The sequence below is a fragment of the Coregonus lavaretus genome, assembly GCF_964263955.1.
Source record: "Coregonus lavaretus genome assembly, chromosome: 7".
In the NCBI taxonomy this organism is placed as follows: domain Eukaryota; kingdom Metazoa; phylum Chordata; class Actinopteri; order Salmoniformes; family Salmonidae; genus Coregonus; species Coregonus lavaretus.
The window spans coordinates 17,186,902-17,203,534 of NC_139994.1; the positions used below are offsets into that span (position 1 = coordinate 17,186,902).

The following is a 16,633-nucleotide window of genomic DNA, read 5'->3' on the forward strand; positions in this document are numbered from 1 at the left end:
GTGTCTGGGAAACCGGCCCCCAGTATGTAGAATATATCTTACAGAGCTAGGATGGATGAACACCTTAAATACCAGTAAATACACAAAATGCTCTGCTTGCATGTATTGCTGATTTAACAAACAAAACCATAAGCACTTTCAGTGTGAGAGAGAGAGAGAGAGAGAGAGAGAGAGAAAACGAGAGAGAGGATTATTGGTAACGTTAGATCATCTCTCCTCCAATAAACAGCAGTGCTAAATCCGGCTGTAGAATTACACCAGTGGTTCTTTCGTCACTGTATCCTCAATCACATTTTGCTCTGCCTGGGGTAACCCTGAAGTAGCCCCCTCGTGCAATTTACCAGTAGGCATATGTTCTTATGCGTCTTCCCAAGTAACCTGGGGATAGGCCAAGTATCCCCAGGTTTACCCATAACTCAGGTAGAGAACCACTGAATTCCACCATTTAAAAAACCCTGTTTTGGAGGACAGGAAGTGTGAACCAGGGCCTTTGGGACCCAAATGAGTGACTGTGCTGTTTATGATGTTTATGCTCATGGTGGATCCAGGAAGCCTTGCGAAATTACACTTTATGACTAACCAACTGCTCATTCATGGGCTGGAGCACAGCCTTCTAATACAATAACGGGCTCTGGGCTGGAGCTGAACTGCCTGTATAAATATCAAAGGTAATAAATCCATAGCCTCTCCAGTGTAGTCTCCATGTGAGACAGTGACACCTGCTGGTGATAAATATACATACTACTGGTATTCAAGTACACAAAGTACATCTGTATTTTAATGAACAAAATGCAAACATCGATCATCATTTCATGCAAATTATTTACCCTGTTACATGTCCCAATATAATATTGAGAATATTTTGAAACTGAAATACTAGGAATCCCATACAAAACAAGTAAGAATTGAATCCTTCAGACAAGCTTTTCAGACACTGGCGAGACACAGCGACACATTAGTCCCCCCAAACCCAAAAGAGTTTGTGAGAGCTACCCGTCTGCCCTCTGTCTTCCACTGCTGTGCCGTGCAGGGCACATAGTTCAGGTCAAACTCTGGCTCGGTGCGGTCCAGGTTGAGGGTGGGTGGCAAAGTGCTGTGGTAGCAGGCCAGGGCAGTGAAGGCTGCCTCTAGGGCCCCAGCAGCCCCCAGGAGATGCCCCGTGGCCCCCTTAGTGGAGGACACAGCCAGGGCGGCGGCGTGCTGCTGGAACAGTCTCTTGATGGCAGCGTTCTCTGCAGCGTCACCTAGTGGTGTAGAGGTGGCATGTGCGTTCACGTACGTCACATGGGCTGGTTCCACACCTGCGTCTCGGAGCGCTGCAGACATGCACCTGGAAGAAGAACAGGATAATTAAAATGGACTGTAAAAATGTAATCACTTCAAATTTGTTCACCATTTCATTTAACATTTCTGAATTGTTTTGAAATAGGCCTAAGATTTTTTACATATTTTTTTCATGGTCATGTTGATAGATATTGATAATGGTACTGGCTACAGTACATCTCAATGGTTCCTTAACTCCTAACACAAATAGTAAGCACCTGGTGAAAGAGTGCTATAAACCCCATCCATGACTTTTACCTGAAGGCTCCGTCTCCATCAGCAGCGGGGGCTGTGATGTGGCTGGCGTCCCCTGACAGTCCGTACCCCAGCACCTCAGCATACACCCTGGCCCGCCTCCCCACAGCATGCTCCCACTCCTCCAGGAGCACCACCGCAGCCCCTTCACCCATCACAAACCCATCCCTCTCTGGGTGGAAGGGCCGTGATGCCAGCCTGGGCTGGTCATTCCAGTGGGTACTCAGAGCCCTTCAAATAAAAGTTAAAGTTGAATTACACCGACATAGCAGTCAGTACAAACTGAAATCCATGAACATACAAATGGCATAGGCATATCTTAATACATATGTACACATTTATAAAAGGACAGACTAGATGTATACTAACAACAACAATAACACAAACAAACAACAACAAAAATATCCTGGGATTTTCAAGATTTACCTCGCCCTTGCGAACCCCGCGATTGACAGAGGTCCCACACAGGCTTCTGTCCCACCCGCTACCATGGCGACAGCGTCTCCGTGGACGATGAACCTGGCTGCGTCACCGAGGGCATGGGCTCCAGTGGTGCAGGCGGTGGACACAGCGTGGTTGGGGCCTTTTAGTTTGTGCTTGATGCTGATGTGACCGGCAGCCATGTTGACCAGGATACGAGGCACAAAGAAGGGGCTGACCTAGAATACAAATACAATACAACTTTTATTAAATCCATCCATCAAAATGGAAATTGGTGTTTTATTTGCAGTCTGTTGTTATTTAATCCCACATTCTCAACCCTTCTCTGCAAATAGGACACACTCCTACCTACTAAGCCTGCCACAAACACACACACACACACACCTGAGAAGTTGGAAGCAGCACAGCACACTTCAGCGCCTGCTGGCTACAGCGGACCCCATAACTGACCTTACTGTAACCTTTCGCCTGGAAGATGGCCGACGTCTTGGCGATCTCGTCCAGCGAAACCATGCCCATCCCCACTGACACCCCTGTGGTCAGTTGCTCCTCAGGCCTGCTGGGATACCACCCAGAATCCTCCAGTGCCAGCTGGGCGGCACCGAGAGCCATGACAGTGGCTGGTGACATACTGTTGATCTCCCCGCGCGTGGCGAATCTCTCGTCCTTGAACTGGCCCTCTCCGTCCCCTCGGGGCACCAGGGCTGCCACTTTACAGGGGACTGTCTTATACATCTCAGAGTCAAGGGCGACGATCCCACTGGCACCGCTAATCAGCTGCTTCCAGGGTAGAGTAGTCCCTGTGCCGAGAGGAGAGACAAGTCCTATTCCAGTGATTGCTACTCTCCTCCTGGGCGGACTCTTTCCACAGGTGTAGTGTCTCAGATTTGGACATGTTGAACACATACAAGTGCTCTTGTTGAGAAGTGTTCTGGTGGTGCGATGTGATGCAACGTACAACAGCAGCTTTGGCCAACACAATGAAGACATGATGTTGATTTGTTTCTCTGCTATCTCTGTGGATCCTGTGGTGTAGAGAAAAAACAATAATTAACAGTTTAGCAGCATAACTCATTCTTGACTCATACCTATCACGTCAATACAGTATGGTATGTAGGTAGTGCAAATGCTATCATATCCTTATCCTTGCAAAATTATAGGCTACTGCTCTATCTGTGTCCCTGGATCCAGGCTGTCAATGACTGATCCCTCACCAACACGACAGGCTACTAGCGTTCTAATTTGTCCAACTACGAAATAAACCTCCCTTAATCATCTATTTGCCACTTACCACGTGAAAGCGATGATAGATTATGTCATTATACCTCTGAAATCCTCTCTAAATGTCAAATGAGTCTCGCTAACACACTGGCATCCAAGCAACTGAGTTCATTCAACGGGGATACTGTCGTATTGCCTGATACCATACATTGAACATAGAAGTGTAGATTAAAATTTTTATACAACAGAACAATGTAAATTAATGCATACATTTAGGAAATATTGCTTTATGGATAACATTACCATATTTTACATCGATTTTTGAATAGTTGTTATTTGAATAGTTGTGATTTGTTCAGGCATTGCAGTGGCAGCTATTTTGATTATTTACTTAAGGTTGCTAGCAGCAGTGAAATCATCGCTACCTACCTCAGTGAGTAAAATACGTCCAGGGAAGGAGGTTGTAGCAGAGAAAACATGGCTGCGTCTCAAGGATTCTCAACATTATGCGAAAATTCGAATGAAGTGTTTCTAGACGTCGCGAAATTGTTGATCACCTATGCCGACAACATTCTTAGGTAATAATGTCAGTGTGCTTGAATGTAAGTGAAAAACATAGCCTAGCTAACTTTGCTGGTTAGCTTATAATGCTAGCCTCCTTACTAACTAGCTAGATTCTTTAGCTCATAGCTAGACATTATGCAGTGTCATCTTGTTGAAAAGAAAATGGAAATACGAGGCGACTACAAACTACTGAAACCGTCACGCGCAAAGCTATCATCCGCTTGAGGCGCGAGCGCTTGTTACATCGTAATGACATTTATTTGCCTCTTGGAAACGATTGGAACAAATGTAGCTACTTATCTCTAGCTCAACTTTCTCTCATGCAGCTGCTGAGAAACGTATGAAAATTGCTACAAGGAACTCAAAATACCTGCCAGATCTTCACATACCGACATAACATACAGTGCCTTGCAACAGTATTCAGACCCCTTGCCTGTTGGATTATATCACATTTTATTCTTATAAAGTGGAATAAAAATTGCAATATGATTTGTCAACAATCTACACAATACTCGTGTCTAAGTGGATAAAAAATCTACATTTTTTTTTTTTTTTTGGGGGGGGGGGGGTGAATAAAAATCTAATAACAAAAATATAGTCGTTGTACTAGTATTCAGCTCCCTGAGTGAATACATGTTAGAATCCTTTGGCATCGATTACAGCTGTCTTCTTGGGTAAGTTAGCTGCAAAATGCAGAAGTCGCTCTGCCATTTCCTTGTTGCTAAAATTGTAATAGTTCGCCTAATTTCAGTTTGTGACAACAATGTATAGTGTAGATAATCATTGTACCATCTAAGCCGCTGTGAAATATCTTTGCAATAACCAAAAAATATTGTATTTTCTGCTTTATTTAAGCTAGTGTACAAAACCGAAAGTAACACGCAAAAATTACATTTAAGCACGGGAAGCATAGAAATAGGGCTTCTTAGAGTTGCTTTCAATGAGTGACAGATCTATAACTCACATTTCTATGTAAATTTGGTCGTCCTCCAAAAAGTTACATATTGCAGCTTTAAAATTATGGGAGTTGTCTGAGTCCTTTTTGGGTAAATCTCTAATCGCTTTGCACACCTGGATTGTGCAATATTTGCCCATTTATTCTTTTCAAAATTCTTCACCTCTGTCAAGCTGTTGGGGAATCATGGCTAGACAGCAATTGTCATGTGTTGCCATAGATTTTAAAGCCAATTTATGTCAAAACTGTAACTTGGCCACTCCGGAACATTCACTGTCTTCTTGGTAAGCAACTCCAGTGTAGATTTGGCCTTGTATTGTAGGTTATTGTCCTGCTGAAAGGTGAATTCCTCTGCCAGTGTCTGGTGTAAAGCAGACTGACTGAAGCAGGTTTTCCTCTAGCATTATGCCTGTGGTTAGATCCATCCCTTTTCTTTTTATCCTGAAAAACTCCCCAGTATTTGCCGATGTCAAGCATACCCATACCATGATGCAGCCACCACCATGCTTGAAAATAAGGAGGCAGTTACTCAATGATTTGTTGGATTTGCCCCCAAATATAAGGCTTTGCATTTAGGCCAAATAGTGTATTCCTTTGCTGTGTTTTTTCTCCCTCTCAGTATTACTTTAGTGCCTTGTTGCATACAAGATGCATGTTTAGGAATATTTTTGTATATATTTTTTATTTTCACACTGTCATTTAGGTCATTATTGAGAGACACTACAATGTTGTTGTTCCATCCTCAAGAATGGCCTCATGGTAACATCGCTGAGCAGTTTCATTCCTGTCCTGCAGCTCAGTTCAGAAGGACTACTATCTTTGTGTCTGGGTGGTTTAATACATAATCCAATGCGTAATTATTAACTTGACCATGCTTAAAGAGAGATTCAATGTCTGATTTGTTATTGTTACCCATCTACCAATCACTGCCCTTCTTTTACGAGGCTTTCGAAAAGCTCCTTGGTCTTTGTAGTTAAATCTGTGCTTGAAATTCAATACTTGACTGAGGGACCTTACAGATGTATGTATGGGGGACAGAGGAAGGGTTAGTCATTCAAAAATAATGTCAGCCTGTATTATTTCACACTGTTGTAGTCCATGTAATTTATTATGTGATTTGTTAAGCCAAATTGTATTCCTTAACTAATTTAGGCTTGCCTAAACAAAAGGGATGAATACTTATGCAACGATTATTTTAATTATTAATTTTGTATTTAAATGACAATTAAATCTATTTTAATCCCACTTTGCAACACAATAAAAGTTAAGAAATCCAAGGAGTCTGAATACTTTTGCAAGGCATCCAATGCATATTCACTACCTAAGATATTTGTGAATGTCCTTACAGGAATCCCAATGAAGGCAAATACAGGTCTATTCGAATAGGGAACCCTACATTTTCCACCAAACTCCTGCCTGTCAGAGGGGCAGTGGAGTGCCTCTTTGAGATGGGCTTTGAGGAGGTAGGCTACTATTGTCGTCATCCTTATTCTAAAAACACACTGATTGAATGTCATTGAAATGTCAAGAAAGATGTATGCATGACTACCTTTGAAAAGTTCAACATAAGTGAACATGCCAGAAGCCTAGATGCATGTCTTTTGGGATGTATTTTTATCTGGATGTCTCCCTCTCTCCTCAGGCTGAAACTCACCTGGTGTTCCCCAAGTCTGCCTCTGTGGACCAACTGAGGAGAATCCGGGAGTCCATCGCTGCAGAAAGGGATCAGAGACTGGGTGTGGGGCAGCCCCAACAGTCTCCTGTGACAGCGAGTGCCCCAGCCCTAACCTCAGCCCCAGCCCATGGTCCACCTGTTACTGCCAGCCTGCCAGCTAGACAAACCCCTGCACAAGCACCTTCCTTGGTAAAGCTTCAGTCTTGTGTTTAGGATAATTTCTCTCTGATACACTCTACTTTTCTTTGTCAGTAAACAATTGCATCCCTTAAATTTAACTCTCTCCCCTCTTCTCTCATCTCTCTCTCTCTCCCTCCTCTCTCACCCCCTCCTCCCTCCCTCCCTCTGTTTCTGTTCACCAGGAAAGCAGTATGATCTTCCTGACCACCCTTCAGTCTAACTTCCAGCATGTGATGGAGTATGAGAACTCAGAGCTACAGCAGAAAGCTCTATGCGTTATACCACACCAGCAGCTGACCACTGCAGTCAAGGAGAAACTACAGCAGAGCAAGCAGGCTGATCCAGGTAACACCAACCCCGTAGTTCAGAGTTCCTATTCAGGTTTAACCTCATTCCCAGTCTCAATTGCTACTGTGGGCTGGCAGATGAGATGAATTCAGGCTAAACCAGTTCTACTGTGCTTTATAAACGCTGGGTGGATTGCAACGAAGACGCGGAACTTCACATGGAGCACCGTGTTGGCGGAGTTTTTCTTAAAACGATACTAACGGGAGATTACATGCACCTGCGTGCTAAAATAAGCTTGATTGCAATGGAAAAACTCACAACAATAAACCGGTGATTTAGCTGATCTTATGTTGATACCAGACAGCTGCAACTGTCCTTGTCTAGGTTCTCTATTCCCACCCCCGATGAAATAACGACTTCTCAGGAGGATCAGAAGCCGTAAGGCTGATGAATGTAAAATACTTATTCGAAGAATATAAGTGCCTATACTTCATTCAAAAGTTTAATCTTAAATGGCAAAATAATATGTGTACCATTTGAAGTAATGTTATTAGACTACATTTTAATTTGATAAAAAATTATAGATTATATAACTAATCTCGATTGACTTGATTTAGTTACGTATTTAAAACAGATATTTCCCCCCGGTCTTGATAAGAAATGACTAAACTTTTTAAAGACAAATTGTAATTAATGGATTACATTAAATTGTAAATGAAAAATGTATGAGGCTGGGTAAATTACCACAGACATCCGCTTTAGGGAACGGTAAATCGGTGGCCAATGATGGTTGCAATTGAGATCAGCCGTGCGGGTAATTTTAGCGCGTATTGATGGTTTAACGAGACATTACCTTGTTTTTGTTGCAATAGGCCTAATAATTATTATTAAAACAACGACAACAAGAACACCGTTGCTACCTCACTCCACAGCGAAGGTGCATGAATAAAGGAGCAAACTGTTCAGAGCTTGTAATCAAACAGTTCACATGTTTATTGTATTTCTGGATGTCCATGAACTTTAAAGACATTTATCCTTGCTTTGACCATATTCCTGTCTCTCTCCGGTCTTCAGATTGCAACCTGAGTGAAGAGGACCTACTGGTGCTGGCGCTGCTCCGCTGGTTTAAAGAGGAGTTCTTCTCCTGGGTGGACTGCCTGCCTTGCAGCCACTGTGGGGGTCCAACCCAGTCCTCAGGCCCACTGGCCCCATCTACAGAGGACCTTCGCTGGGGAGCCCAGAGGGTAGAGAACCATCACTGTCAGGCCTGTAACCACTCTACCAGGTTCCCCAGGTGGGTTCAATGAGTCAGTGTTTTCCCTATCATTTATATATCACAACTGTTTCAAAGATAAGCTGGAACGTGGTCCTACGAGGTCTTTTGGTAGGAGCGTGGTGCTAACAATGCCAAGGTCGTGGGTTCAATTCCTGCAGGGATTTTACTTAAAAAGGGATGCACTCACTACTGTAAGTCACATTGGATAAAAATATATGCTAAGGGACATATTAAGACATCACTCTCCTCTGTATGCAGGTACAACAACCCTGAGAAGCTGCTGGAGACCAGGAGAGGGCGCTGTGGGGAGTGGGCCAACTGTTTCACCCTGTGCTGCAGAGCCCTGGGCCTGGAGGCCAGGTATATCTGGGACAGCACAGGTACTGTAACACTCTATTCATTCATGTTAAAGGACAGATACTGTTACTGGAGGCTCTACTAATTAAGACCGGTTCAGGAGGGGTTCTCTCAACATGTTCCTGTTGTTCTGTGTTAAAGTATGACCGCTTTCCCATTCTCTGCACTTATCTCTGGAGAGGTTTATTGACGACATGCAGGAATTTGCTCCATGGCTGCTTATCCTATTCTATTCTCAACTATTTCTAACTGACCATAACTGTGCATCTCCGCAAATACTGTATGGCAGATATGTCATTAATATGTTTGCCTGGACCTTGTCCTGTCCCAGACCACGTGTGGACAGAGGTGTACTCTGCCTCTCAGCACCGCTGGCTGCACTGTGACTCCTGTGAGAACGCCTGTGACAAACCTTTGCTCTATGAGATCGGCTGGGGCAAGAAACTAGCCTACGTTCTGGCTTTCTCCAAGGACCAGGTGAGGAACACACTCAGTCTCACACAGAATGTAGACTTTGTAGGTGCCAGAGAGAGTAGTTGGCGTTTCCCACTGAAAATGCCTTGTTCAACCATCTTGACCACTGCTACCACTTGTGGCTAAACACAAAGCAATAGGGAGCATTCACTTAGGCCCAATCTGTTAACGTATGAAGAGATGCTTGACCTAATCTCTTCACGCGTGCTTAGCTTGATTATACACACTTCAGAATCAAATGAGTCAATAAGTCTCTAGCTGTGGCTTGTAGAGTTTTCAGGATGTTAGGAGTGTGTTGTGCTGCAGGTGGTGGATGTGACCTGGAGGTATTCCTGTAAGCACCCAGAGGTCCTGTCCAGACGGACCAAGGTCCAGGAGCCCTGGCTGCTACACACCATCAACGGGCTCAATGCTGTGGTAGGTTCACCTCAGAATTCCACCACTTTTTAACCTCATATATTCAGCACCAAACCAGTGTCTACATATGTGTAAACAGGTATAATGCTTCACTTGTTATGAGCATATACAGTACCAGTCCAAAGTTTGGACACACCTACTTATTCAAGGGTTTTTATTTATTTTTAGTATGAGGGGTTGGAGAGAGGGCAGAGAGTCTGACATGGTCTCTCCACACACTGTCTCTGTCTATGATGGGGGATTCAGCCAGGGATTGGCCCTCTGCTTCCGTTGGAACAGCTTGAGAAGAGGGAGCTCATACTCTTGACTCTTTGGGGTCAGATTGGAACTGCTTTTCCGACCAGCTCTAGAGATTCCTGAGGGTCTGTAGCCTATACGTGACGGCCATGAGAAGTGCTCATTTTCGGTTACATGGATGTTAATCAGATGATTATAAATGTGTGTTATTTTTTCTCAGTTAAAGCCCTTGATTGGCCGTTTAAACTCATCGTTTTTTTATTTTAAGTCAACCATTTTGGTTGTAATTACGCCTGTCTAGTAAAAAATTCCAATCATAATAGACAGTTTCAGCCTTAATTATGATTTGCCTGTGGTTCTGAGGCACATGAAAAGGCCCGTAATTGAGGAAAGGGAGGAGGGAGGGAATAATAGTGAAGACATCAAAACTATGAAATAACGTATATGGAATCATGTAGTTACCAAAAAAGTGTTAAACAAATCAAAATATATTTTAGATTCTTCAAAGTAGCCACCCTTTGCCTTGATGACAGCTTTGCACACTCTTGGCATTCTCTCAAACAGATTCACCTGGAATGCTTTTCTAACAGTCTTGAAGGAGTTCCCACATATGCTGAGCACATGCTGGCTGCTTTTCCTAAACTCTGCGGTCCAACTCATCCCAAACCATCTCAATTGGGTTGAGGTCAGGTGATTGTGGAGGCCAGGTCATCTGATCCAGCACTCCATCACTCTCCTTATTGGCCAAATAGCCCTTACACAGCCTGGAAGTGTGTTTTGGGTCATTGTCCTGTTGAAAAACAAATGATAGTCCCACTAAGCGCAAACCAGATGGGATGGCGTATCGCTGCAGAATGCTGTGGTAGCCATGCTGGTTAAGTGTGCCTTGAATTCTAAATAAATCACTGACAGTGTCACCAGCAAAGCACCATCACACCACCTCCTCCATGCTACACGGTGGGAACCACACATGCGGAGATCATCCGTTCACCTACTCTGCGTCTCACAAGGACATGGCGGTTGGAACCAAAAATCTTCAATTTGGACAGATTTCCACCGGTCTAATGTCCATTGCTCGTGTTTCTTGGCCCAAGCAAGTCTCTTCTTCTTAATGGTGAACTTTAGTAGTGGTTTCTTTGCAGCAATTCAACCATGAAGGCCTGATTTCACGCAGTTTCCTCTGAACAGTTGATGTTGAGATGTGTCTGTTACTTGAACTCTGTGAAGCATTTATTTGGGCTGCAATCAGAGGTGTAGTTACTCTAATGAACTTATCATTTACATTTAAGTAATTTAGCGACTTACAAATTGGTGCATTCAACTTAGGATAGCCAGTGGGACAACCACCCTTTTTTTTTGTGGGTGAGGGGGGGTAGAAGGATTACTGTTATACTATTCCAGGTATTCCTTAAAGAGGTGGGGTTTCAAGTGTCTCCGGAAGGTGGTCAGTGACTCCGCTGTCTTGGCGTCATGGGGGAGCTTGTTCCACCATTGGGGTGCCAGAGCAGCGAATAGCTTTGACTGGGCTGAGCGGGAACTGTGCTTCCGTAGAAGTAGGGGGGCTAACAGGCCAGAGGTGGATGAACGTAGTGCGGTCCTCATGAGAGCCAGTTTCATCATAGCGCTTGATGGTTTTTGCAACTGCACTTGAAGAAACTTTCAAAGTTCTTGAAATTTTCCGGATTGAATAACCTTCATGTCTTTAAAGTAATGATGGACTGTCGTTTCTCTTTGCTTATTTGAGGTGTTCTTGCCAAAATATGGACTTGATCTTTTACCAAATAGGGCTATCTTCTGTATACCCCCCCCCCTACCTTGTCACAACACAACTAATTGGCTCAAACGCATAAAAAAAGGAAAGAAATTCCACAAATTTCTTTTAAGAAGCACACCTGTTAATTGAAATGCATTTCTGGTGACTACCTCATGAAGCTGGCTGAGAGAATGGCAAGAGTGTGCAAAGCTGTCATCGAGGCAAAGGGTGGCTACTTTGAAGAATCTCAAATATAAAAAAAATGTAACACGTTTTTGGTTAGTACATGATTCCATATGTGTTATTTCATAGTTTTGATGTCTTGACTATTATTCTACAATGTAGAAAATAGTAAAAATAAAGAAAGAAAACCCTTGAATGAGTAGGTGTGTCCAAACCTTTGACTGGTACTGTATGATATGCAATTTGTGTAGAGAGACACCTCTCATTTGGTGCGGTAGATTGTAAACCTACAAGCAATTTAATTCAAAAGGAGGCTTATTAAATGTATTTTTTAAACTAGATTTTTTTTAGGCTTAATGGCCCTGAATTTGCCAGTCAGCTCAGGAGATTATGCAGCCCCTCACCCATGCTGTTCTGGTAGCAGTCACTCTACCCAGAGCCTGATAACATTCCTGTGTTTTAATCTGTAGAGGGTAGCGCTCAGTCACCCATTACTTTCCTGTATTCATTTCCAGAGACAGCAGTCCCTGAGCTCTGAGAGGAAGAAGGAGCTGTTAGAGATGCTTCTAGTGGAGCTGGTGGAGTTTATATCTCCTAAGACACCCAAACAGGGTGATCTGGGGGGGCGCAACTCTGGCTCCCTGGCCTGGAAGGCTGCCCGCGGGGAGACAGGACTAGGGACTACCCCATCAGTGAGATATACAGCTGTGTTACTGAGTCAAATAACTGGTTACTTCCTTGCATGTTTGTGGACCCACTGGGACCACTGATATGAAAATGTATGCATGCATGACTGTAGTCGCTTTGACTGTAATCGCTTTGGATAAAAGTGTCTGCTAAATGGCTTATTATTATTATTATTATTATTATTATTATTATTATTAACTTTAATGGTCCTTTGAGTCGGATAGGAACACTTGTCTTGGAATTTGGGGACCAGTGGGGGCAACAGCTCTTTTAAATGAATGTGTTTGTGTTTCTCTCTCCCCCCCCCCAGGCTGCTGCAGCAGAGTTTGTGTTTGTTCCGACTGAGAAGGAGAAAAGTGGGAGAGTATTCCATCTGCGGTACAACTCCACCAAGGATCACTACTGCAGGGTGTCCAATGACAGTGAGGACATTCAGGGCTGGGACAAGACTGTGTGGAGGAAAGAGTCTGTCCTCAGGAAGCTGGAAAATGACTGGCAGATGGTTAGTTTTCATCCATGATATGTCATAAACGACAAGATGCAACGCTCTTATTGATTCAATGCAGTTCTTGTATTGACACATCAATGGGATACTTTGTTGCTTTTCTGTCATTTTTCTATTGGGCAGTCTTTGTGATCGTTAATTCAAGGGCATGACTATTTTGCAGAACCAATAATAAAGAAGTTGCCTTTATCAATATATCCAACCTTTGGATATGTTGCTTCTATAGGATGTGTGTATCTCAACTGTAAATGTTTCCATATTTATGCTGTATTTTTCCTGTCAGTAAATGCGCTCTATGCCCTGTCAGGTGTATCTAGCTCGTACAGAGGGCTCATCGTCAGGGAACATCAGTTGGAAGTTGGACTGTGCTCCTGTAAGAATGAAGATAAAGACTGTCTCAGTCAGAGCATGCAGCCAGACCTTTCACTCTGGAACCGTCCGCTGGAGTCTGCAGTCTGGACAGAACACCACAGAGTTCTCAGGAGGTTGATGGATGATTGATAGATTTTTGTCAGATAGATTTTTGTCTGGTTTGTGTGACCCATCCCTTTCAGGATTAAGTTGGAAGCCTTTTTTCAAATCGACTTAAAGTGCTAATTGTATACTGGTACTTAGTGATTTGTAAATGTAAAACGGATATATTATGATTTGATAATCAGGTGTGACAGTGAACGACATTGATTTGCATGTGCACTTAAATTATATATTTTTTCATCCTTATCCTGCATAACAATGGCTAAATGTTTTGTCATGTTTTTGAACACAGACGGGGAGATGCATTTGGTTGCGGGTCTTTCTGGATCCTCTGAGTTGGTCGTGGAGGCGGAGCTAGCTGGAGGAGAGGGAGAGTCGTCATGGCAACACTCCCAGCTGTTCCGGCGGAGTTTGAATGAGCTTGAGGAATCCTCGTTGGAAATCCTCGTTGAGATGGAAGAGGAGGACGCTTGATGATGGAGACACTGTGCATTCGATGGCGATCGCGCTGAGCAAGGCGCTGCTATGTTGGTTCGCTAATCTTCATCACGTAATGAGTAGTTATTTTGGGATGCAACATGATGTATAGATCAGTGATTCTGCTCAGTGCCTTGCTCAAGATCAGGGGTGTCAATCTCATTCCATGGAGGGCCAAGTGTCTGCTGGTTTTTGTTTTTGTCTTTCAATTAAGATTTAGACAACCAGGTGAGGGGAGTTCCTTACTAATTAGTGACCTTAATTCATCAATCAAGTACAAGGGAGGAGTGAACCTGCAGACACTCGGCCCTCCGCGGAATGAGATTGACACGTGCTCAAGATGATCACCTTGAATACACAGACTCTGTGCATAGTCATGTATTGTATATTCATATGCGTCTTGGTGCTTATGAGACAAACGGAGGGGTAGTAGTTTGGTGATGTTGGTTGTGGGTACAGAATGGATGGATGGATGGATGGTCGGTCAGGTAGTTCAATAATCCTTTGGGATCTGTGTGTCTTCAATCAATAATCTTATATTGATTACATATCTTGTAATGATGCTACTTGGATATTTACTGCCAGTAATGTAGCAAGACCCAGCTTCTGTATGACACAAAAGCCTCTGTTATCTAGACTGTCTCTGCCCAATGAGGAGTAACTTACTTGACTTAATCCTCTTGGACCCCTTGCAAGCATATGGTGTCCAACATGGCTTTCCACCTCAAAGGGGATGATGGATCAATATGGCCTGGCTGCAACCCCCTGCATAACAAGGTTCAGGCTCCTGGACACAGAATAGGAATATATGACTTGTGAGCCTAAAGTCCATCTGATATGGATTTTCCACTTGTCTTTTGAAGAAGGCAATACAATGTATGTGTAATTGTTGTATGTAATGTTGAATGGACACCAGAAAGCCATGTAACTATTGATAGGTTTTTATGCATGTATCCACTTATGGTTATGGATATACTGGTATTCTATATGTATTTATGGTGAATGCATGATGAAGACCTGTGTTCAAATATTTTAACTACAATTACCTTGCAGAAATCCAGATATTAAAGGAGTTAATGTGTCCTTGTTCAAATATGTCAATTGTGCAATCGGTATAATAAAGTACTATTTGGGGTTTTACGCAGACTGGACTACAGTAAGAAAAAGTAATGCGGTCGGTGTGTTTGTTCTACCACCTACTGGTTACAAATTGCAAGTACATCGTGGGGCATGTCTTTCTTTCATTGGCTGAAGTACCGGCGCCTCGAAAAGCGAGCACCGGATTGGTGGTTTCCGCTGTGGGGGATTGTCGCCGTGCGGATGGTGGAGCCGGACGGAGGCAGGCGGCGGTGTTATTATTTGTGAATGAACATTTTGGTATTGATTTACAGCCGTATTTTAACTCCAATTTATTTTGTACTACATAAAATGTTGTGAAACTATTTAACGTTTGGATTTTGTACAGTAATTTCTACACCTCGGCAAGTAGCACGCAAGCTTTGTTGAAGATTTCAGGCCTAGTTCTAACCACCGCTTGTCGATTTTAACAATAGCCGCGATACACTCCCCCATCTTGAACTATTTTGACAGACATTTTTAACTTGTACTGACACAGAAAATAACGCAATGGGGTCCGTTAACCGAAATAATTATTGAGTTTATGGACTATATTGTATGCAGGACTTTTCAGTATTTTATCTGCTAGTAGCATCACTTACATTTAGGGAAACAAAAGGAAGATGTCAAACGGCGCAGCAGGAAGTGGGGGTCTGACTTGGGTGGTAAGTTACTATTTTGTTATAATGTTGCATTACTGGAAAGGTTTGCTTTATCGCTTCAGCTAGCGTTGATCATTTTGCCAGGATGCACGAGAGAAATTCCCCAGTTTGTCAAGAGCTGGATATTTTAAAATGGCCAGAGATGATGCTAACTAGCCAGCAGCTAATACATTCCTTTAAACTAGCATGCACCTATTCAAGATGGGCCATCATTTGGGATATTAATTTAGCTACGATTGCCCTGCACATACAATCACAGATTAGTCCACCAACGTTAGATACATTGTTTTCTTTTATCATGTAATTCGGCAACATTGCTTTCCTGTAAGACACCGGTTAATGAGCCACTTGGCCAATGGCATTGCCCCAATAAGTTCTTTGTTGCAATGCACGTCAAGTGGGATTGATAGTCAGTTTGCATATTTTACATGCACGCCGTTTGAATATAGAATCTTGAATGTGTCTCAAATACCGTTATTCGTAGGTAGCCTAATCTATAAAAAAAAATGTATGCGACATATGTATTTGCAAGACATTTGGCCAGCTAGCTATAGCAGCGGCCAGCCCGTAGATACAGCAGCACAATTTGGGACCTGTGTAAAGCTAGCCACATAAGGATTATCCACAATAGTGGAATTTGCGGTTCTCCTTCTAAATAAAAGTCCCCCATTTGAAAGTGATTCAAACGGATACAAATAGTGTAATCGTGACATATTTGGACTAGGTAATACTAAACAAAAGACAATTTAGTTAATTTGACAAAAATCAGTTGAAAGCGAACTGCGGATGTATTAGACTTTAGAATTGCATCGGGGGCATATGTGGCTTGCGAAAGTATTCACCCCCCTTGGCATTTTTCCTATTTTGTTGCCTTACCACCTGGAATTTAAATTGATTTTTTGGGGGTTTGTATCATTTTATTTACACAGCATGCCTACCACTTTGAAGATGAAAAATATGTTTTATTGTGAAACAAACAAGAAATAAGACAAAAAACAGAACTTGAGCGTGCATTTCTATTCACCCCCCCTCCAAAGGCAATACTTTGTAGAGCCTCCGTTTGCAGCAATTACAGCTGCAAGTGTCTTGGGGTATGTCTCTATAAGCTTGGCA

At 43.0% G+C, this 16,633-nt stretch overlaps 3 protein-coding genes across 7 annotated transcripts in view; 2 read left to right on the forward strand and 1 right to left on the reverse strand.

Annotated features, from left to right (window-relative positions):
* Positions 1-752: 752 nt before the first annotated feature.
* LOC311132255 (3-oxoacyl-[acyl-carrier-protein] synthase, mitochondrial-like) lies at positions 753-3,404 on the reverse strand. The gene is made up of 5 exons (XM_084165489.1): positions 3,311-3,404; positions 2,470-3,044; positions 2,005-2,237; positions 1,582-1,809; positions 753-1,330 (listed from the first exon to the last, which is right to left on the reverse strand). The coding sequence occupies exons 2-5, from the start codon at positions 3,007-3,009 to the stop codon at positions 928-930; spliced, it is 1,404 nt and encodes a 467-aa protein (XP_084021615.1). The 5' UTR covers positions 3,010-3,044; positions 3,311-3,404; the 3' UTR covers positions 753-927.
* A 253-nt stretch (positions 3,405-3,657) lies between these two features.
* Positions 3,658-14,882, forward strand: ngly1 (N-glycanase 1). 3 transcript variants are annotated; one of them, XM_084165300.1, is made up of 12 exons: positions 3,658-3,818; positions 6,108-6,222; positions 6,402-6,623; positions 6,797-6,959; positions 7,977-8,196; positions 8,437-8,558; positions 8,867-9,012; positions 9,316-9,426; positions 12,115-12,291; positions 12,597-12,788; positions 13,099-13,276; positions 13,558-14,882. In XM_084165300.1, exons 1-12 carry the CDS (start codon positions 3,718-3,720, stop codon positions 13,737-13,739), a joined length of 1,929 nt encoding a protein of 642 aa, XP_084021426.1. In that variant the 5' UTR covers positions 3,658-3,717; the 3' UTR covers positions 13,740-14,882. The 3 variants fall into 3 exon arrangements, with proteins under 3 accessions (XP_084021426.1, XP_084021428.1, XP_084021427.1); XM_084165302.1 differs by having other exon boundaries at positions 3,668-3,818; positions 13,099-13,164; XM_084165301.1 differs by having other exon boundaries at positions 3,673-3,842.
* Positions 14,883-14,981: 99 nt separating this feature from the next.
* The window catches only part of LOC311132107 (DNA topoisomerase 2-beta-like), a 40,019-nt gene continuing 38,367 nt past the window's right edge, over positions 14,982-16,633 (forward strand). For all 3 annotated transcript variants that reach the window (XM_084165297.1, XM_084165298.1, XM_084165299.1), the window contains exon 1: positions 14,982-15,523. In XM_084165297.1, the coding sequence (XP_084021423.1) occupies positions 15,482-15,523 (42 nt within the window). In that variant the 5' untranslated portion in view covers positions 14,982-15,481. The remainder of the gene's footprint in view (positions 15,524-16,633) is intronic.